We start from the raw sequence: 23,532 nt of genomic DNA on the forward strand, positions 1-23,532 counted from the left end.
GCGTAACCGAATCGGTAGATGCAACTGAGTCAATTTTAGCCCACAAGGTCTCATGATTTTCATGAACAATGGTTTGCAGCTCTTTTATGGCTGCTTCGTGATTCTGTAATGCATTTTCATGCCGCGAAAAAATAGGCTGAAAATGCTCACAAATTTGTGTTTTTACGTCATTACAGACTTTTTGACATTTCGATTCAATGTTATGTAATTCAGTAGCTAAATCTTCACGTGTTTGTTCAAGTGTGGTGTCTAACTTCCGAAGATTTTGTTCCATTGTGTCTAACTTTTGCTGTGTTTGTCTCTGGTGTTGTTCCATTGTGTCTAACTTTTGAAGATTTTGTTCCACTGTGTCTAACTTTTTAAGATTTTGTTCCATTGTGTCTAACTTTTTAAGATTTTGTTCCATTGTGTCTAACTTTTGAAGATTTTGTCCCATCTGTCTCTGATTTTGTTCCATTTGTTGCATTAATTGCAATAATAATGTATTAGTGTCTGGAATCTGTTTCTCTATGCTTTTTGACAGTGCGTTTTCACCGGCCGCATTCACATTTTGACAAGCAGAAAATGTGTCTTGACTCATTTGAGAAAACGGTGAGGACGCAAAACCTGAATCTACAGTATTTGCATCCCCTTAGAACAATTGTACAAGACTGTGCTTAACCTGACACACAATAATTTTAGCGCAACGCAATCTGACTATCAAAAATCCCTGCAACGGAATGGCCCTGAGTAACATTAAACTATACCTTTCAGAAATCACTTACCTCACAAAAATCTTCGTTGCTCGAACAACTGCAATACAGCGAGCGCCACTACTGGCAGCTTAATATTCATAATTGACATCCAGTATTACAAATTATCAAAACTCCGCCATCTCTCTGCCCACATCCACCACTGCTGGCGGCTCCCCTCCAACTGCCCAACGCTACGCGCTGTTCACATCCAGCTGTAGCAGTTCATGACAACAATGGCAGACAACAATGCAAACTAGCCACATACTGCACACAGCACAGCCAGTGATTTTCATATAGAGCGCTACGTGGCATTACCCATATAAAAATCTAAACAGCCTACTTACACTGCTAACTGCTGAATAAAAACAAGGCAGCGTGGAAGCATGCTGTGCTTGGAAAGCAGAGTCACGCAATGATCCAAACCTTTTTTCAAAAATTATTACAGGGGAAAAACTCGGTGCTACGCTTATGATCCAGAATCAAAGTAACAAACAAGCCACTGGAAGACTTAATCTTCGGCTCGTACCAACAAAGTCCGTCGGGTGAAATCAAACAAAAAACAATGCTGATTTGTTTTTTTCGATGTGAGAGGAGTCGTCCACTCAGGGTTTGCTCCTTAGGGCCAGACAGTTAACCAGACTTTCTACTTGAAAGTTTTGAACAGCTTGTGCAACGGTGTGCGGTGGAAGCGGCCTGATTTGTGGCAGTCGGTAGATTGGTTTTTCCATCGTGACAATACTCCTGCTCACAAACCGACGCCTGTTCCTCACCCCACCTCGTCCTGTGCGACTTTGTTTGTTTCTTAGAACGAAGCACAGCGCTGTATGTTAATGAAACATTGACTGTGGGAAAACCTGAAAAGAAAAGAATCGAAGTATTTCAGAAGTGATGCTACAGAAGAATGTTGGAAAATAGGTGGACTGATAAGATTAGCAAAATGGTTCAAATGGCTCTGAGCACTATGGGACTTAACTTCTGTGGTCATCAGTCCCCTAGAACTTAGAACTACTTAAACCTAACTAACCTAAGGACATCACACACATCCATGCCCGAGGCAGGATTCGAACCTGCGACCGTAGCAGTCCCGCGGTTCCGGACTGCGCGCCTAGAACCACTAGACCACCGGGGCCGGCTAAGATTAGCAATGAGGAGGTTCTGCGCACAATCGGAGAGGAAAGGAATATGTGGAAAACACTGGCAAGGAGAAGGGACAGGATGATAGGACATCTGTTAAGTCATGAGGGAATAACTTCCATGGTACTAGAGGTAGCTGTAGAGAGTAAAAATTGTAGAGGAAAACAATGATTCGGATACATCCAGGAAATACACTCCTGGAAATGGAAAAAAGAACACATTGACACCGGTGTGTCAGACCCACCATACTTGCTCCGGACACTGCGAGAGGGCTGTACAAGCAATGATCACACGCACGGCACAGCGGACACACCAGGAACCGCGGTGTTGGCCGTCGAATGGCGCTAGCTGCGCAGCATTTGTGCACCGCCGCCGTCAGTGTCAGCCAGTTTGCCGTGGCATACGGAGCTTCATCGCAGTCTTTAACACTGGTAGCATGCCGCGACAGCGTGGACGTGAACCGTATGTGCAGTTGACGGACTTTGAGCGAGGGCGTATAGTGGGCATGCGGGAGGCCGGGTGGACGTACCGCCGAATTGCTCAATACGTGGGGCGTGAGGTCTCCACAGTACATCGGTGTTGTCGCCAGTGGTCGGCGGAAGGTGCACGTGCCCGTCGACCTGGGACCGGACCGCAGCGACGCACGGATGCACGCCAAGACCGTAGGATCCTACGCAGTGCCGTAGGGGACCGCACCGCCACTTCCCAGCAAATTAGGGACACTGTTGCTCCTGGGGTATCGGCGAGGACCATTCGCAACCGTCTCCATGAAGCTGGGCTACGGTCCCGCACACCGTTAGGCCGTCTTCCGCTCACGCCCCAACATCGTGCAGCCCGCCTCCAGTGGTGTCGCGACAGGCGTGAATGGAGGGACGAATGGAGACGTGTCGTCTTCAGCGATGAGAGTCGCTTCTGCCTTGGTGCCAATGATGGTCGTATGCGTGTTTGGCGCCGTGCAGGTGAGCGCCACAATCAGGACTGCATACGACCGAGGCACACAGGGCCAACACCCGGCATCATGGTGTGGGGAGCGATCTCCTACACTGGCCGTACACCACTGGTGATCGTCGAGGGGACACTGAATAGTGCACGGTACATCCAAACCGTCATCGAACCCATCGTTCTACCATTCCTAGACCGGCAAGGGAACTTGCTGTTCCAACAGGACAATGCACGTCCGCATGTATCCCGTGCCACCCAACGTGCTCTAGAAGGTGTAAGTCAACTACCCTGGCCAGCAAGATCTCCGGATCTGTCCCCCATTGAGCATGTTTGGGACTGGATGAAGCGTCGTCTCACGCGGTCTGCACGTCCAGCACGAACGCTGGTCCAACTGAGGCGCCAGGTGGAAATGGCATGGCAAGCCGTTCCACAGGACTACGTCCAGCATCTCTACGATCGTCTCCATGGGAGAATAGCAGCCTGCCTTGCTGCGAAAGGTGGATATACACTGTACTAGTGCCGACATTGTGCATGCTCTGTTGCCTGTGTCTATGTGCCTGTGGTTCTGTCAGTGTGATCATGTGATGTATCTGACCCCAGGAATGTGTCAATAAAGTTTCCCCTTCCTGGGACAATGAATTCACGGTGTTCTTATTTCAATTTCCAGGAGTGTACACTACTGGCCATTAAAATTGCTACACCAAGAAGAAATGCAGATGATAAACGGGTATTCATTGGAAAAATATATTATACTAGAACTGACGTGTGATTACATTTTCACGCAATTTGGGTGCATAGATCCCGAGAAATCAGTACCCAGAACAACCACCTCTGGCCGTAATAACGGCCTTCATACGCCTGAGCACTGAGTCAAACAGAGCTTGGATGGCGTATACAGGTACATCTGCCCATGCAGCTTCAACACGATACCACAGTTCATCAAGAGTAGTGAGTGGCGTATTGTGACGAGCCAGTTGCTCGGCCACCATTGACCACACGTTTTCGGTTGGTGAGAGATGTAGAGAATGTGCTGGCCAGGGCAGCAGTCGAACATTTTCTTTATCCAGAAAGGCCCCTACTGGACCTGCAACATGCGATCGTGCATTATCCTGCTGAAATATAGGGTTTCGCAGGGATATGAAGGGAAAGCCACGGATCGTAACACATCTGAGATGTAACGCCCACTGTTCAAAGTGCCGTGAATGCGAACAAGAGTTAACCGAGACGTGTAACCAATGGCACCCCATACCATCACGCCGGGTAATACGCCGGGTTGGCGATGACGAATTCACGCTTCCAATGTGCGTTCACCGCGATGTTGCGAAACACGGACGCGACCATGATGATACTGTAAACAGAACCTGGATTCATCCGAAAAAATGACGTTTTGCCATTCGTGTACCCGGGTTCGTCGTTGAGTACACCATCGCAGGCGCTCCTGTCTGTGATGCAGCGTCAAGGGTAACCGCAGCCGTGGTCTCCGAGCTGATAGTCCATGCTGCTGCAAACGTCGTCGAACTGTTCGTGCAGATGGTTGTTGTCTTGCAAACATCCCCATCTGTTGATTCAGGGATCGAGACTTGACTGCACGATCCGTTACAGCCATGTGGATAAGATGCCTGTCATCTCGACTGCTAGTGACACGAGGCCGTTGGGACCCAGCACGGCGTTCCGTATTACCCTCCTGAACCCACCGATTCCATATTCTGCTAATAGCCATTGGATCTCGACCAACGCGATGCAGCAATGTCGCGATACGATAAACTGCAATCGCGATAGGCTACAATCCGACCTTTATCAAAGTCGGAAACGTGATGGTACGCATTTCTCCTCCTTACACGAGGCATCAAGACAACGTTTCACCAGGCAACGCCGGTCAACTGCTGTTTGTGTATGAGAAATCGGTTGGAAACTTTCCTCATGTCAGCACGTTGTAGGTGTCGCGACCGGCGCCAGCCTTGTGTGAATGCTCTGAAAAGCTAATTATTTGCATATCACATCATCTTCTTCCCGTCGGTTAAATTTCGCGTCTTTAGCACGTCGTCTACGTGGTGTTGCAATGGTCAGTAGTGTATTTGGGTAATTATAGACGGGGGGGGGGGGGAAGGTTGCATCAAACCAGTCAGAAGACTGATGACTCAAAAAAACGAATGAAAAGACATACGAAAGGGAAGAGTTTTTGCTGATGTGAAAGAAAAAACGACAGAGGCGCTCTCAAGCTCCACAAAAGATGAATTTAAACAATGTTTTGAGAAATAGAATAAAAGGTTAGACAAGTGTGTTAGTGCAAGTGGAGAGTACGTTGAAGCGGATTGAGGATTGTTCTTAAAATGTCAAGAGAAAGCAAGTTCGTTTTCTTTCGTGTATCCCTTGCGGAGAAGCACTCGGCCGACACTCACCCGACGGCGACGTCCGCGGTGTCCCACTGGAAGGCGTCGACGCCGGCCGTCTGGCAGGCGCCCTCCGCAGCCTCCACGGACGCGGTGACGCCCTCGGCGCTGGCCGCCTCCGACAGCGCGCTCTGCACGCCCTCCGCCACCTGCTGCGCCGCCGCCCCCGCAGGCACGCACAGGCCGCGCTCCAGCAGGTCCCGCCGGAAGCGCGTCCGCGACGCCGCCGCCTCCTGCGACACGCCCACGCACACCCTCACTGGCACCTCTACCACTCTAAAGCGTCCTCACGCTGGATATGAAAAAGTGCGTGGACGAGGAGATTCTACTACTCTGCAAAGCGTGACATGAGGAATCTGGCATGTCAGATTCTTGCCTCCCGGAGACTCACTACTGTATGCAGCTTGGCTCATGAGAAATGCGGGCCCCGTAGTGAACTTGTGACGTCACACTAGTTCCCTTGCACAACACGCATAGCGGTCGCTCGGGATCACGCGGGAAATCAGGGTAATCGACAGTTTGCAAGACTTTGAGCTAACGTGGTGTCATTTTGACGTCATCACTGTTATAAAAGACCGCCGGAACCACTATCCGACTTTCATTAACGTTCAGTGTTGGGTGCTTGGGAAACACCATATTGGAATCTGCAGTTTCGCATCGTAGCTCGCGTGTTATTAAAGTATCCCGTTGCAAGAAAATGGCACTTGGAAGATTTATAAAAACAAGAATTCTTGTTACGATTTGCTGTACTTAAACGTCACACCATGATGCAAGGGCTATTACAACCTTCGTGAGGTGTAAGTTATAATCCAAAGTGTAGAAATCCGCTAGTTTATCGTGATGCAGTGGTAATGAGCAGCCGGCCATAGTGGCCGAGCGGTTCTAGTCGCCACAGTCTGGAACTGCGCGACCGCTATGGTCGCAGGTTCGAATCCTGCCTCGGGTAGGGATGTGTGTGATGTCCTTAGGTTAGTTAGGTTTAAGTAGTTCTAAGTTCCAGGGGACTGATGACCTCAGAAGTTAAGTCCGATAGTGCTCAGAGCCATTTGAACCATTTCTTTTGGTAATGAGCATCGAGTTGGGAAGTGTAGGATAGCACCGAAGGTGGTTCGCATCTTGCCACATCTTACTTTTTTTTTCTCCCTTTCGCTTTTCTGAAAGGTTATGGGACTTCGTTATTAAGGTAATAGAAGTATGTTCCTACTCTAATATTCGATTATGTGTACAGAGTACGCTCTCTCCCTCCCTCCCTCTCTCTCTCTCTCTCTCTCTCTCTCTCTCTCTCTCTCTCTCCCTCTCTCTAAGTGTGAGCTGTCATTGTCAACAATTTACAAATTAAACATGAAACACGCAAATGCCAATAAATATTCAAAGCACGTTGAACATCTGGTTCACTCAGAATAAATAGCGTAGAGAAGACCGACACACTTCCAAAAGAATTAAAAGGCAACTTAGTCTCAGCAGTCTACACTATGTGATCAAAAGTATCCGGACACCTGGCTGAAAATGACTTACAAGTTCATGGTGCCCTCCACTGGTCATGCTGGAATTCAGTATGGTGTTGGCCCACCCTTAGCTTTGATGACAGCTTCCACTCTCGTAGGCATACGTTCAATCATGTGCTGGAATGTTTTTTGGGGAATGGCAGCCCACTCTTCACGGATTGCTGCACTGAGGACAGGTAGCGATGTCGGTCGGTGAGGCCTGGCACGAAGTCAGCGTTCCAAAACACGCCAAACATGTTCTACAGGATTCAAGTTAGGACTCTGTGCAAGCAAGTCCATTACAGGGGCATTACTGTCGTGTAACCACTCAGCCATAGGCCGTGCCTTATGAACAGGTGTTCGATCCTATTGAAGGATGCAATCGCCATTCCCGAATTGCTCTTAAACAGTGGGAAGCAAGAACGTGCTTAAAACATCAGTGTAGGCCTGTGCTGTGATAATGACACGCTAAACGACAAGAGGTGCAAGCCCCCTCCATGAAAAACACGACCACACCATAACAAATGGTTCAAATGGCTCTAAGCTCTATGGGACTTAACACTGAGGTCATCAGTCCCCTAGACTTAGAACTACGTAAACCTAACTAACCTAAGGACATCACACACATCCATGCCCGAGGCAGGATTCGAACCTGTGACCGTAGCAGCAGCGCGGTTCCGGAGTGAAGCGCCTAGAGCCGCTCAGCCACAGCGGCCGGCCACACCATAACAGCATCGCCTCCGAATTTTACTGTTGGCACAACAGACGCTGGCAGATGACGTTCACTGAGCATTCGCCATACCCACACCCTTCCATCGGATCGCCACGTTGTGATGATGGTGTTTGGTTTGTGGGGCGCTCAACAGCGTGGTTATCAGCGCCCGTACAATTACCCAATCTTTGCTCAGTCCAATTGCGCCACTTTCCTGGATGATGATGAAATGATGAGGACAACACAAACACCCAGTCATCTCGAGGCAGGTGAAAATCCCTGACCCCGCCGGGAATCGAACCCGGGACCCCGTGCTCGGGAAGCGAGAACGCTACCGCGAGACCACGAGCGGCGGACTCGCCACGTTGTGTGCCGTGAATCGTCACTACACACAAAACGTTTTTCCACGTCCAATGTTTACGCTTCTTACACCAAGAGAGGCGTCGTTTGGCAACTACCGGCGTGATGTGTGGCTTATGAGCAGCCGCTAGATCATGAAATCCAGGTTTTCTCACATCCCGCCTAACTGTCATAGTAGAGGAAAGGTGCCTATTATGCGAGAGTTCCCTAATATGAGACACCCCAATTGTGCTCATGGTAGGGATTGCACTCTGGTGGAGAGTTTCTTAAACAAGTCTATTGCGTGCCAGACGACGACACAGCAAGTAGGACGCCATAGTTGAGCCGGACACAGTACGTAGAGGTTGATACAAAATTTCTTGTGTTTGGAGTTTTTGCGACATTGGTGTTGAGACAATATTTCAGCTTAAAGGTGAGTGGATATTACTGTACTCTTTTATTGTTGCTATTTGTAATGGTATTACCTATAATTATTGGCAATTAGGTTCATTTTCCAACGAACGTTGTTAGCAAGTGCGTGATTCTTTGTGTAAGATGGCGAAATTCCTAATATGCGATACTATGGGGATCCAAATACGCGACAGTGTCGCATATTACGATACCTATCGCATATTTGGGGAAATCGTTCTCCATGATTTTTTATATGTAATTTACGCAATACTATCATGAGATAACAATATTTCATCATTTTTTGTAGTAAAATTTTGGCAACTTGGCAACTGCGTTTATTTTAATTCCATTAAATTATCATAAACAGGGATTACTTTGACTAGTCTTATGATCAGAAATTGGAATGTTTTCTGGAACGTGATGGACGGTGCACCTGCAGGATCGATATCAGCTTGTCATCCAAGTGGCTGGATGCAAACTCACATTTTTACTCAGTGGTTTGGTCATTTTGTGAGTCATGTAAAGCCATCTTCAAATGACCCTGTCATTTTGATTCTTGATGGGCATTATTCCCCACAAAGAATCTCGATGTGTAAGATAAAGCACATTAAAACAATGTTCATATTGCATGTTTGCCACCTCACTCAACGCATAAAATGCAGCCACTTGAAGTCGGATTTATGGGGCCTTTGAAAACCTAATATGCACAAGAGATACAAACTTGGTTGGCAAGTAACCCAGGTCGTGCTATCACCCCATTATTAATAGCCAAGTTATTTGGGGCAGCTTACAACCGAGCAGCAACAGTGGAAGTATCTGTGAATGCCTTCAGAAAAACAGGTCTCATCCCATGCAACAGAAACATCTTTAGGGAACATGAATTTTCAATTCATCGCCATGCTAACGCTCTTCAAGAAAGAGATACCAAAAACGAAAATGAAACTACTCAAGATGATGGTCAAGCTGTCAGCCCGGCAGACATCAGACCTCTCCCACACATCGCAAAACCACCTGGAGTTAGTCAAATAGGTCAAACATCGCGTTAGTGCTCTGCTGAGTTACTAACTTCAACTCCTTATGTGAAGCAATTGCAAGAATCTAAACAGAAGAAATCAGAGGCTGAAGCTAAGAAAGCAGCGAGAAAGTTATTTGGGGAGAAGAGTGGAAAATCTTCCAATCGTAGACCTAAAGCAGAAGAATCGTCTAGTGACTCGGCACCCGATGTCCATCTTGATGACAGTGGGGATTCAGACAGCAGTGATGACGATGACGCAGTGTGTCTGTTCTGTACTGGGCGCTTTTCTGAAGGCAAACACGGGGAGAAATGGGCACAGTGCAAGAAATGTTATCGCTGGGCTCATGAAGATTGTGGTGTCACAGAAGACAATTTTGTTTTCCCCGGATTTCGTAAATACAAACCTAAGTAGTGTGAAATGAGTGAAGGATAGCAGAAATAAATGCACATGTAAAAATTGTATATTCATATGTCATTATTATGTAATAAAGCAATTAAAGCAAAATATTATTACTGTCTCATATTAGGAAACCTTGATCTGATTTCTACGAAATGCCTCGTTAGTGAAGATTTAATAACTACTCTGAAAGATTCTTTATTACTGTAAATACGAAAATTGTATGATAAAATTAAATAATGCAAGATCTTATTACCATCATAAAAAATACAATTGCACTTACTTTTAGATCTTTCAAATGGGTTTACAAAAGTGTGTGTCATATTAGGCACCTTTCCTCTACTTGCAGTGGATCCTGATAATGTTTGGAATTCCTGTGTGATGGAAATGAAATGGAAATGAGCGTTTGGCGTCATTGGCCGGGAGGCCCCTAGCGGGGCAGGTCCGGCCGCCTTGGCGCAGGTCTTATTACATTCGGCGCCACATTGGGCGACCTGCACGCCGGATGGGGATGAAATGATGATGAACACAACACAACACCCAGTCCCTGAGCGGAGAAAATCTCCGACCCAGCCGGGAATCGAACCCGGGCCCGGAGGACGGCAATCCGTCACGCTGACCACTCAGCTACTGGGGCGGACTCCTGTGTGATGGTCTGGATAGATAGCTGCCTATTAGACTTTACGACTCTCTTCAACTGTCGGCGGTCTCTGTCAGTCAACAGACGAGGTCGGCCTGTACGCTTTTGTGCTGTACGTGTCCCTTCACCTTTTCCACCTCACTATCACATCGGAAACAGTGGACCTAGGGATGTTTAGGAGTGTAGAAATCTCGCGTACAGACGTATGACACAAGTGACCCCCAGTCACCTGACCACGTTCGGATTCCGTGAGTTCCGCGGAGCGCCCCACTCTGCTCTCTCACGATGTCTGATGACTACTGAGGTCGCGGATATGGAGTACCTGGCAGCAGGTGGCAGCACAATGCATCTAATACGAAAAAAGTCTGTTTTAGGAGTGAACGTATACTTTTGATAACGCAGAGAATAAAGTATAAAAGAAAATTTAAGAGCAAGTTCTTTCAGGACACTTCTTTGGCAAACAAAAATTTCTTCAATTGAAGTACATCTTTAACCACCAATAAGACGTTTTTCATATTTTGCTACAACAATTTTTACCAATAACAACGCCTTTTCGATAGACCCTTTTACATACTTTTGAAACAGCATTTATTCGTTGGACATAAGACAAATATGCTGCTGCTGGAATGGCTGCCGATCCTTTCTTATTACACATCAACTCCTGAAAGTAGTTCTCAAAGTTTCTAAAAAAAAAAAAAAAAAAAAAAAAAACTTATTTTTTTCTGAAGCACTTTAATGAACGCTTTAATGAACACACTTTAATGAACACTTTAAGTTCTCCATTAACCACAGCCCAGTCCACAACAATGCAGAACTTTACATACTTACAAACGACATAACTTCGGGAGTGTAACGTACCTTGCAGTATAGAAAAAGCGTAACCTCCAGTTCTCTCTATATGAAGTGGGTGTTATTGTTTTGAACGTCATATTCGCCTGGCGGGTTGTGAATAGACAGCTGTTTTCATCTTCGATACAGCATGTGGCGTCAAAATAATGTCACGTTTGCACAAAGTCTTTTGAACAGTAGGTTACCCAGGAAATCAGTACGTCAATGAAAAGGCACCTAGCAAAGCCCTTACCTTTGTCATCTGTTATCGAGAGCAGGACTGTATGAGCACGGGCAGCTACTTAATGTGAAACTGGTTTGGAACCGCAACTCGCTCCCCGCCTGAGACGGTCACTGGTGCTTGCGAGACCGGTAATGTCACGTGCTGTGATGCACACCACAAAAACCGCATGTCTGGTTGGCTCCAGTATAGCGTTGAAATCTGTATTTGGTGGTCTTTTCATTACAGAGTACGTGGTGTGAATAAAAGCTATTTCAAACCATCAGAACACTGACGATCTCACGAAAACGTGTAATTTTAGGTACCATTTATTATAATAAAATCACAGAAAACTGATAGTGTAGTGCACTACAAAGAAAAAGGTAGCAGGTTCGCGTCTAGCTACTTCCAATTTTTGCCGGTCGGAGTGGCCGAGCGGTTAAAGGCGCTACAGTCTGGAACCGCACGACCGCTACGGTCACAGGTTCGAATCCTACCTCGGGCATGGATGTGTGTGATGTCCTTAGGTTAGTTAGGTTTAAGTAGTTCTAAGTTCTAGGGGACTTATGACCACAGCAGTTGAGTCCCATAGTGCTCAGATCCATTTGAACCATTTTTGAACTTTCAATTTTTTTTCAACTTTTGTTTTCTGAAAGATACTGCGTCGTTCTTATTAATGTCATAAAAGTTTATCTGCAACAGTCGATGATATTTATTATAAATAATATGTCTGCTGCAGTCTTATTATGTAGACCAACAACTGGAATATTCCCCAGTCGTCAGAAATCTTGAAGTGACTGTCAGTCAACGTCACTAAGTAAACACAAGCTACACTCTGGGACTTTTGATATTATTAAATATTCCAGTACCTCGTTCGTGATGGTACTCACTAATACCCCGTACTGGTACTTCTGACGAAAAAACAATCAGAATCGCAGATTTTGAGATGTGGTACACTAGAACTTCATTTTTTACCAATACAAATATTGCACTCACACTTTCAACTCACAGACACTCCCGTTCCCCGCCTCCCCCCCTCCCCCCCCACCTCCCCTTGGAAGGTCACAGTACTGGAACCTCTCTTTTTATATAAATCAAGTCTTTTATATACCCATCTCTGAGTTTTATGGGCTGCTACATGTTTGTGTCTTGCCGATAAGTACATTTTTCAGCTTCGAAAAAATCTCGTCTTTCATTCGAATGAACCTATAAAACGACTCGAGGTCTTGATACATATTAGAAGTCGTTACTTCAGAGGCGACGGTATTCAATACGACACCGAGAATGTCGATGTTATGCAGGAGCAAACTGACATTAGAAACTGTTCTTTTCACTATATTCAGTTTAAAACAGAAAATTAGAAAATGGCATGGATATTCAATTAAGTTAACGAATAACTTATACTAGTTCGTATCTCGGATCATTGTGCATTATTTAGTGTTCTTCCATCAGCAGTTCGCTGTTCAAGCCATTGACTGGACCAAAATGTTCTTCGCGACTTTCCCCGCTCTTCTTCGACAATCACTAACAGAGCACGAACTTGTTTTACGCGCGTTTACTTTTATAAAGAAACTGTCTCGTTTGCTCCCCAAATGCAGCGGAGAACTGGCCCTGATGTCGTAAATCACGATGAGGAGCACGTTCCGTGAAACGTAGCGGATCGTTTCAGAGCGTGGAGCAACTCGGCGGACGCCACGACCTGCGTGCTTCGTGATGAGGAACACGTCCCGCGTGAGGACCCCTTAATGATGCGCCTATGTCGGCCGTTCATACGCCTGTTTTATATTCTCTGCTAAACAATACAGTTAGGAAGGTCTGAAGAGAAAATAATGCTCAGCCATAGAATTTAGTTTTTGAAACTGTTGTTTAAAGGTCACTTATAACTTGGAAACCGCGGCCTCTGGAGAAAACGATGCACTGTACAAATGGTTCAAATGGCTCTGAGCACTATTGGACTTAACATCTGAGGTCATCAGTCCCCTAGAACTTAGAACGACTTAAACGTAACTAACCTAAGGACATCACACACATCCATGCCCGAAGCAGGATTCGAACCTGCGACCGTAGCAGTCGCGCGGTTCCAGACTGAAGCGCCTAGAACCGCTCGGCCACCGCGGCCGGCGATGCACTGTACAAAAGTAATCTTTAAATTTCCTACAAAAAGGCGCTATTTATTTTTTTCCCTCCAAGACTAATACGACGGTGTGCTGAAAAATAATGCCTCCGAATTTTTTTATGTGAAAACTCTTAAAATTTTTTAAATAAAACACACTTGGTTACCCTTGTACATCTTTATTCTTCATATCTGCATATTTATTTCTCATCATAGTCACCGTGGCGAAGAACACATTTCTCCTAACGAGAGACTACTTTGATACCGTCACTGCAGAATGACTTTGCTGACAGAGCCACGAGCTATCCTCTATTCGCACCGTTACATCACTACCAAAGTGAAGTCCTCCAAGGTGTTCTTTAGGTTTTGGAAACAGATGAAAATTGGACGGGGCCAGGTACGGGCTGTATGGGGGATGATCGATGACGGGCGTCGGAATGTTGCAGGACGCAGCGCTCGTGTGTGGTCTGGTATTGTTATGCTGAAGGTGAGCTCCATGTGTGGACAGCCTCTTCGAATTCGACATTCGATTATAGCATGCTGTTTCTCATGCAGCGACACAACTACATTACACACTGCCATATTACATGCTACAATTCGTTGCTGTATAGCGGCAGAGGGCTGAAAATACGTTTAGATGAAAAATAAAGATGTAGAGTCTTAATAACGTTTGTTTTATTTAAAAAGCTTTAAATGCTTTCACATAAATTCGGAGGCATTACTTTACAGCACGCTGTCGTAGTTTGCACGATACATGGAATTAAAAAATTGTAGATTATTAAAAACTTGCAACTTCTCCAACCGCCCGTTCTTTCAAGAATAGAACTTCCACGTATAACACAGCTTGAGACATCTGATGCCTTTACAAATGAGTTCATGTGTTAACAAATAATTGATGTTAAGCATGTAAAACCTTTTGTTAGTTTTGGATTATTCACCCATAGATTAATGAAAAAATATCTCAATGTTTATAACATCATATCTCCTGAGCAGTATGTCGTATAATGATGTATTTTTACAGGTACATTCATTGGTATATGACAACGCAGTCTGCAAAATTAGTCCCGAATGGAGACGGCAGTAAAGAAGTAATAAATTAATACGTCATGCCTCATGCTGAACTTTTACTACATGAACAGCGAATATGTTGTAAGCGGTAAAGTTTTTTCATTTCGTTATTTTGTGGATGGTATCATTGAGAAAAAGTTTCGAAAAAGTTTAAAATTGTGTGTCAAGTTCGTTGGAGCTCATGAAGTGTTCTCATTCTCAAGTACTGTCCGCCCCCGGTAGCTGAGTGGTCAGCGCGACAGAATGTTAATCCTAAGGGCCCGGGCTCGATTCCTGGCTGGGTCGGAGATTTTCTCTGCTCAGGGACTGGGTGCTGTGTTGTCCTAATCATCATCATTTCATCCACATCGACGCGCAAGTCGCCGAAGCGGCGTCAAATCGAAAGACTTGCACCCGGCGAACGGTCTACCCGACCGGAGGCCCTAGTCACACGGCATTTATTTCTCATGTACTGAATGAATATACAGGGGGTAAATTTTCAAATTGTTTACAAAACAACCTTATCCCCTTCAACAAACCCTCCATTACAACTAATACCTTTGTCCCAACTGTGCTTCCACAGTTCGAAACATTTTTTATAGTCATCCTTAGAAATAGCTGGTAGCTCCTCCCTCGTTTTTAAATTGGCTTCTTCGATGTTGTTAAATTAGCGTCCTTTCATGCCCCTTTTCATACGTGGGAGGAATCAGGTCAGGCAAGTAAAGTGCGCGGGGCAGAGCCAAAAGCTATTTAACAGAGATGGCTGTGTTTGCATGTACGTTATATTTATGGAAGAATCAGTTTCCTATCTGCCACAAATGGGGTCTGTTTTGACGAACACAGTTTTTAGCTAATCTTTGACAGTTCGTCAATTGTCTGTCGACGGTCTGCGAGCACAATCTCTCGAAATTTTTCAGTATTTTCGTCGATTCGGGCAGCTGATTGACGTGCAGATTTTTAATCGAGCGAACCACTCGTACACTTGAGTTTTTCCCATAGCGTCATCTTGGTAAGCTGTTTTCGACATTAAAACAGTTTCAGCAGCATTTTTACTAGTAGAAAATAAAATTTCACTGCTACACGTTGCTCACTTAAACTTGGTGTCTTAAAAAACGAAACTAGAGCATAACAGCACTAGCAAAAACATTAACTGCGAATGAACAGAACAAGCCTCGTCGAGCCGGCCGGAGTGGCCGTGCGGTTCTGGGCGCTACAGTCTGGAACCGAGCGACCGCTACGGTCGCAGGTTCAAATCCAGCCTCGGGCATGGATGTGTGTGATGTCCTTAGGTTAGTTAGGTTTAATTAGTTCTAAGTTCTAGGCGACTGATGACCTCAGAAGTTAAGTCGCATAGTGCTCAGAGCCATTTGAACCATTTGAGCCAAGCTTGGTCGACAACAAGGGCGGCACTGAACTGGCAGAATTACGCTATACACGTATAGCGGAGGAAATGCGTACTACATGAACTCTGCCCGTGGCTATATTCTTCCGTTTTTTTTTGTTTTTTTGTACTGCCTCGTAGTCTGGGTAATTTACGCGCCATGAGTTACACTACATTAAGACTTTCTAACTTCAGTACTTGACTTATTGTGTTAAACCTTAACGTAAGATTATACCTGCTTAAGAGTAGTTCATGACAGGATTTTAAATTTTTAAGTCAATAATTATGTAAAAAATACCGAAAGTCAAATTTATGTTGACTCTGGAAGTCATTGGTCTGGCATCTTGGAACTGGGACTGGCTGTTTGAAGGTGTTTACTAATATAGAAAGCGTAATGTATGTACTACATGTAAGTACAGCAAAGCCGTAGTAAGGGATACACTTTCTGCGTTTGTGACGGGTAGAGGGAGAGTGGGGCTGAGAGTGGAGGGTAGAAGTGTGAGGTAAGACCGGTCGCCGGTATGTGGTTATTCTCGTCCCTCTTCTGTGCGTCCGCGAGCGGAAGAACCGGTGAGGCCCCACTCTATCTACCACAGTACATAATAAGAATCAACTACAAGCTGTTTCGCAATTATACCGACCTTTCTCAAGCGCGCCTTACAAACCAGTAGCGACTCAGTGCGCAGACACGCCTGGGGAGTGTGTATTTTCCACAAAATGCGTAAACGCTGTACGGAATTCAGATATAAGGTTCTAATAAAACCAACGCAAGAAACGCACAGGGACAGAATCTACGTATACCCCTGCACATTGCTCTGCACTGCTACACAGGAAACTGATTCTTAGTCATCCTGTGGATATTTCAGATGTGACGATCTCCACGGAAATGCGACTTCTCACTTCACTAGAGATGTTCACTCTTCAGTTTACAGTCACACTGCCTAGTCTTGAATTGAAGTAAGTTGCCTCTCTTGTCGCACAGGATGGCTAACCAGGGACACTTTCGACCTTGAACGCTCGGAACCTCACGATACCATGCTTAGAATAAGATTCAGTCTTAAAAAGCAGTTGTCTGTGTTATTTCCATGCAAAACGTTGTATTCTATCACGAGTGACATTTTAACAGAGAGGAACATAGTAACAAGGCATCAATTCCATAGGGAAATTCTACGTAATTCAGTGACTTCCGTGTATCATTGTCCGCCCCCGGTAGCTGAGTGGTCAGCGTGACAGACTGTCAATCCTAAGGGCCCGGGTTCGATTCCCGGCTGGGTCGGAGATTTACTCCGCTCAGGGACTGGGTGTTGTGCTGTCCTAATCATCATCATTTCATCCCCATCGACGCGCAGGTCGCCGAATTGGCGTCAGTTCGAAAGAGTTGCACCAGGCGAGCGGTCTACCCGACGGGAGGTCCTCGTCACACGCCGTCGTCAGTGTCTCATTAGATTTTCAATCAGCAATGCAAAAACCCTCTGCTTAAAGTGATTGTAATGCACAAAATACATGTGTGTTCTTTATTTTTCCACTTTTACTTGCCTGTACATAAATGTTTCGTGGGCAAGTTTTTGCAAGTTTCTTTGAAAGATTTGGGCCGAAAGTGCCTTCTGCCTCTTGAAAACAGATGTAACAGCTTGTTTGCTAGTCTTCCAGTCTTTGATAAAGCGACATCAATTGTGTAGCCGTGGGTGGAGCTTTACGCATACTTAGTTTTCTCTCCTCTGTGAGATAGTGTTGATGATGTAGACATTAACTTCTGGAATTTACTCCAATCACTGTTCCAAACAAGCCGGCCGGTGTGGCCGAGCGGTTCTAGGCGCTTCAGTCTGGAACCGCGCGACCGCTACGGTCGCAGGTTCGAATCCTGCCTCGGGCATGGATGTGTGTGATGTCCTTAGGTTAGTTAGGTTTAAGTAGTTCTAAGTTCTAGGGGACTGATGAATTCAGATATTAAGTCCCATAGTGCTCAGAGCCATTTGAACCATTTGAACTGTTCCAAACATTTCGTTTCTCCACACTATAAACATATTAACTTCCACCGCAAACTATCATTCGTTTTGACATATACTATTATCGTCTTCTGTGTCCCTATGTGTGGCAAATGTGGTAATATGCCTGGATGAAAAGCCATCTGCAGCCTTACGATTGTCGATATAGGAAACCGAAGCCTTGAAATTGTTCAAGCCAGCTATTTCAGATGCTTCCCGGTCACACATTTGCAGAAGCCAATAGTGAACTGTAGATCCATAAGACCTTGTTCCATCAGACTGCGGTATTAGATGCTCTTTTATAGTTTGTCATTGCGATAGTCTGTTTCCTCTGAAACGAGCTTCTGCTTGCCTTTTGCTAGACACATAATTTAGAATTAATCTGCAATTTGATTTACTTCTAATGCATTTACAGTGCCTAATTATTTTACTATAGGAATTGGAGCCACCATTGTAATAGTCTTCATACATATTCTCTAGTATGCTGTCATCGCCGGCCACTGTGGCCGAGCGGTTGGTTCTAGGCGCTTCAGTCCAGAACCACGCCGCTGCTAAGGTCGCAGGTTCGAATCCTGTCCCAGGCATGGATGTGTGTGATGTCCTTAGGTTAGTTACGTTTAAGTAGTTCTAAGTCTAGGGGACTGTTCACCTCAGATGTTAAGTCCCATAGTGCTTAGAGCCATTTGAACCATCTATGCTGTCATCAATATCTTAACACAATGGGCCTCTATCGCTTGGGAGAAGATAGTTCGTACTCATTTGGACTGAATTGTTCCTGTTGCTTTGGAGATGAATGTCGTGTACTGTTTCGACATCCACCTTCAGGTTCTTCCTGTCCTTCAAAATCTGTATATCTATCCAGCATAACCTCATGTATTTCTGTGTCATCCTTAGTATACTTCTGAATTGTTGTGTTATATAATATACCCGTGAACACTCTATCCTTGACCCCGATTTCATTTCCATATTCAGCAAGTGGCAACTTTGTCCCTAACATTTGGACCATATTTGTAGAATTAATTGTCTTCATGTTATCACTGTACACTGTTTATGCAGTAATTCACACGCAAACTCTCCAAGAGATACATTTGTACTGCAAATATACCATACACTCAACTCGAGCACTTGTAAGTGCAGGTACATCATGGCTATGTCTGGTGGTGCCAGCAGACAAAGGCTGAGTTTTGCATGGAAATGACACAGACCACTGTTGTTTTTACTGTAGAGTGTTAGGATAAACATGGTTTCGTGTGGTTCTGAGCATTAGAGATCAAAGGTGTCCCTTGTAAGAATCATTCTCTCCCTAGTACAGTGCAGCATCTGGTGATTTACATAGATCCTGTATGTGTATGTTTCTTGCTTTAGCTATATCTTCTTTCTTTTTCTTTTTTCCTGTGCCTTTGTCCCACATCAGCACACGTTCGGCACAACATTAACAGATGTGGCATGATTAATTTAAGGGGTGGCCTGATGCCCTTCCTCGCTTTGTCCCATGTCAGTGCACATTCAGCGTGGCATTAACGGATGTGGCATGGTTAGTTTAATGGGTGGCCGGATGCCTTTCCTAACTTTGTCCCACATCAGCACACGTATGTCACGGCATTAATGGATGAGGAATCGTTAATTTAAGGGGTGGCCAAATGCACTTCCTGCCTTTGTCCCACATCAGCGCACATTCGGCATGGCATTAACTGATGCAGCACAGTTAATTTAAGGGTTGGCCAGGTGCCCTTCCTGCCATTGGCCCCCTTCCCCTCCCCATCCTTCCTCTTATTGCCCTGAGGCAGCACTTGGGTACCAGCTCTGCATTCACGTAGCGGGAAGTGGGAAGCCACCTAAAAACCACATCCTGGCTGATCGACACTCTGACTCTCGTCGTTAACTTGCCAGGCTTTGATCGAGGGCTGGTGCATCTCTCTGTTACAGAAGCGGCTTCTTAACATGCATGGCTATCTGGGCAGGTTTCTTGTGTTAGTTGTATAAGTTACTAATTAATGTATTCTGTAAACTGAAAAACACATTTCATGAAAAATAAACAGGCATGACTGAGTACTGCGTTGCCACTCAATTGAAAGGCCCACTACAGAAGGATACAAACGCCTGTAGGTAGTTCTTGTCACGTAGTTGGTTAGACAGTGTGTCTTCACCTGCTCGCTCTTCACACTATACCTCTCCAGCATTTCCCGTCCAATTCTCGTTTTTGAGTAGATGAAAAACTTTATTGTGCTGGTGTTGTGGAGTTTCCTCAGACCATGGTGTTACAGTCCGTTTTCTAGTTCCCCTATGACCAACTTTCCACTCAAATATCTTTCGTATGAATGTTTTTCTATTTGTAACGTCTGTCTCAGTAACACCGGCTACTTTAAGGTCCTGCTTAATCGAAGCAATCCCTTTCATTGGCTCGGTTTTGACCTTACTTCTGTTTTCGTAGAATTCTACTATTTTGTTTGTCAACCTAGTGGGTACCATTCTTTTAATGTGCCCATAAAATTAAAGACTTCGTTTTCTCATGTTACCATGCATTTCTGTGTATTCTTCTATTTCCTTGTTACTTCTCAGCCTAGAAGTTTCTCCATCAGTAATTTTGGGGCCTAATATTTCGCTAACAATCTTTCTTTCTTTATTTTGAATTTCTTCAATATCCCCCTTTCCATTTAAAATTAAAGTTTTTTCTCCATAAAAACATTCAGGTTTGATTACAGTACTGTAATGCCTAACTTTACTGAATTTAGAAAGTGATTTTTTATTATAAATATTTTGTGGTAATCTGAATGCAGTTGCCATTTTTTGACAGCGAACTTCGTTTGCTTCTTTTTCGGGACCGTTTTATTGTATGACTTCCCCCAAGTATTTAAACTGAGGAACCCTTTTTATATCTCCCTATTTCGAGTTCAAAATATTTGGTGTTTTTTATTACATGTCATATATTCCGATTTTTCGAATGATATTTGTAGTTCTACTTTTTCCGCGACTTCTTTAAGAATTTCAATTTGTTTTTGAGCTGTAGTAATATCTCCAGTTAGAACTGCCAGACATTCTGCAAAGGCGAGACAATCTACTCTAGTATTACTTCTACCTAACTTGATTGATTGGTCTATATTTCGACTCGACGTTTGCTCTCGCCATTCTGTAATTACCTTTTCTAAAACACTGTTAAACAGTAATTGGGAGAGTCCATCTCCCTGTCTAACACTAGTCTTTACATAAAATGGTTCTGACATTTCACCCATGAATTTAATTTTAGAGCTAGTGTCAGTTAACTTTTCCTTAATCAGTGTGTTTTATTATCTAGGCCGTTGTTCTTTTAAAATCTGGAAAAGAGATTCACGATCAACTGGGTCGTAGGCCTTTTTAAAATCCACAAATGTACATACATTATTGTTACTAAAAATCTTTTGGTGTCTAAGGATTAGTTTCAAATTCAGAATTTGTTCCGCAAAGGATTTGTTTGGTCTAAAGCCTGATTGGTATTCACCAATTTTAGGTTCTAACTGTTCTTGGGCTCGATCAGGTAAACACTGCTATAGAATTAATTTGTATGTGATCGGGAGAAGAAAGACTCTTTGGTAATTATTAACATTGGTTCTATCCCCTTTGTTATGCAATGGGTGAATTAGGGTAGTTTTCCACTTCTTACTTTATTGTTATATTATTGTGTACTTATTTGCACTTGTTAAGAAGGTTTTTGAGTAAAATAGGTTTCTATAAAAAGTGACTGAGAAGTGCTAAATTTGTGAGAATTATATTGTCAGTGGTCTATGCAACGTTGGTGGGAAACGACGGGAATGCTTCTTGTAGCAAAGAGTACACTAGAACTGACTGATAAAGGTATTTCTGAGAAAAGCTCTTTCATAGGAAAAGCATTCATGGAGTCTTACGTTTCGGTTAGCTGAAGAGTAATTTGATGTTAAAACTGACTGACTGCTTTGTGCGGAAGCTGTTGACGATGAATTTCTCGAGAAACAGGAGGAAATTCCCTAACACTTGCGGCGAAAGGTTTGTGATATTTGATCCTTCTGTTACGCTGGCACTGTTACAGTTGATGCACAGGAGAGTAATGATGAATGAAGAGGGCCGGCTGGAGACTGTGTGCTCCGTTGGAGATTTGCATGGTGCAGATGAAAAGTATCACGACGATTGTTACAAAAAACAGGGCCAGCACCTGACGGTCAAGGAATACCTGTATCAATACGGGAGGTATTCAGTTACATAGAAGGAAATGACACCTGCCAGTTTACATTTGACGACTTGCTGGAGCAAGTTTCGGGAACAATACCCGATATAAAAACAATCAGGTAGAGAGAAAAATATTGGGACGGCAATGTTAGCAGCACAAATGTGCCAGAAAAGCCGTTGTGTTTTTTTTGTAGTTCCGGTGAAAAAAATCTGAACAATGTGCGATACTCTTCAAAGTACACTCTAAGACAGAAAAAGAAAAGATGCACCACGAAGGAATTAACAGAATGGGACGGAAATCGGCAGATATGACGTATGTGTGCAGACGAACAAATGATTACAATTTCAAAATAATTGGATGTTTGCTCAAGAGGAAGAGCTTCACAAACTGAGCAAGTCAATAACGCGTTGGTCCACGTCTGGTCCTTGTGCAAGCAGTTTTTCGGCATAGCATTGATTGATATAGTTGTTGGATGTTCTACAAATGATGAAAAAATTAACTACAGTAAGAGCCAAACAACTACTGCTAAATTTTGTAAATTCCCTTCGTTTTATCAACGAAAATAAATATTTTATTCAGAAAAACGCAGAACTTGCTAAATGTCACAAAGGAATCGGCAAAAACGGGTTAACAGCTAATGAAAGAAATCTCAAGCATTTATCTGTTTCGTTAATAAACAAAATTTAAACATATTCGTTAAACAGATACACTATCATGTGATTAAATTATTTTTAATCCTTCTTTTAATTTGATAGAGCACAAAGCAATGTTATTTGATTAACTGTTGGAAAAATGTTCTATTAACTGCTTTCAGATACGGCAGCATCTGTTGCAGATCCTTTTTCTTTCCAGCTCATAAGTTGTTTTTACATTGTTGTGACGATGAAACGAAGCTCCTTATTACGTCAGTGGTAATCCCTTTCTCGAAAATCTTGTAGGTGCGTCAGACTTCAAGTCTCTTAAACACTGTTCTCGTCTTGACACCAGGTGCAATTTTCTTCACTTGAATCCAACTACATTTGGAAATATTTATTTTCATTGTGTTAATATGTGTATCGACTGCTTTCTTAAAATAAAATAAAAAAGTCCTCAGGCTGGATTTTTAGCTGTTCCTTTCTCCACACGTTTTACAAGGTCCTTAATGTACCTGACACTCCAGCGTTCTTCCAGTCTCTTACGTTTTTTTCAGTTGGGCAAAATCTCTGTCGCAAGCTGCAAACAGTTACAAAGGTTTGTGGTACTTAGCCCGCTTTACCCTTATCAGTGGGCCAGCACATACAGCTCATGCTATTTTTCAGGCTTTATGTGCACTACTAGAAATGACCGTAACGCTTAGCCCGCTTTTCAGGTTGTTCGCAAAGGCTCTTATCTCGGCTTTTCGGGTCTAACTCAATTTTTTTTTTTTTGGCGCTTAGCCCGTTATTGATTTCCAATCTACTGAATAATGAACGTATCGGAATTCCGATAAAAAAAAAACATGCAACCTACTACAGAAGTTAGGAACAATAAATACCACCAACTGTTGACTTCTTATGAGCATCATTACATCATATCAGTGAGCTCTCTAAGGGCCTAGCTATGCT

The 23,532-nt window shown here is 44.0% G+C and overlaps 1 protein-coding gene across 1 annotated transcript in view; it reads right to left on the bottom strand.

Annotated features, from left to right (window-relative positions):
- The window catches only part of LOC126095564 (nose resistant to fluoxetine protein 6-like), a 586,153-nt gene that overhangs the window by 181,536 nt on the left and 381,085 nt on the right, over positions 1-23,532 (bottom strand). Inside the window, exon 4 of the mRNA XM_049910342.1 lies at positions 5,210-5,433. Coding sequence (XP_049766299.1) covers positions 5,210-5,433 — 224 coding nt within the window. The remainder of the gene's footprint in view (positions 1-5,209; positions 5,434-23,532) is intronic.

This window comes from Schistocerca cancellata, chromosome 8, assembly GCF_023864275.1.
Source record: "Schistocerca cancellata isolate TAMUIC-IGC-003103 chromosome 8, iqSchCanc2.1, whole genome shotgun sequence".
Lineage (NCBI taxonomy): Eukaryota > Metazoa > Arthropoda > Insecta > Orthoptera > Acrididae > Schistocerca > Schistocerca cancellata.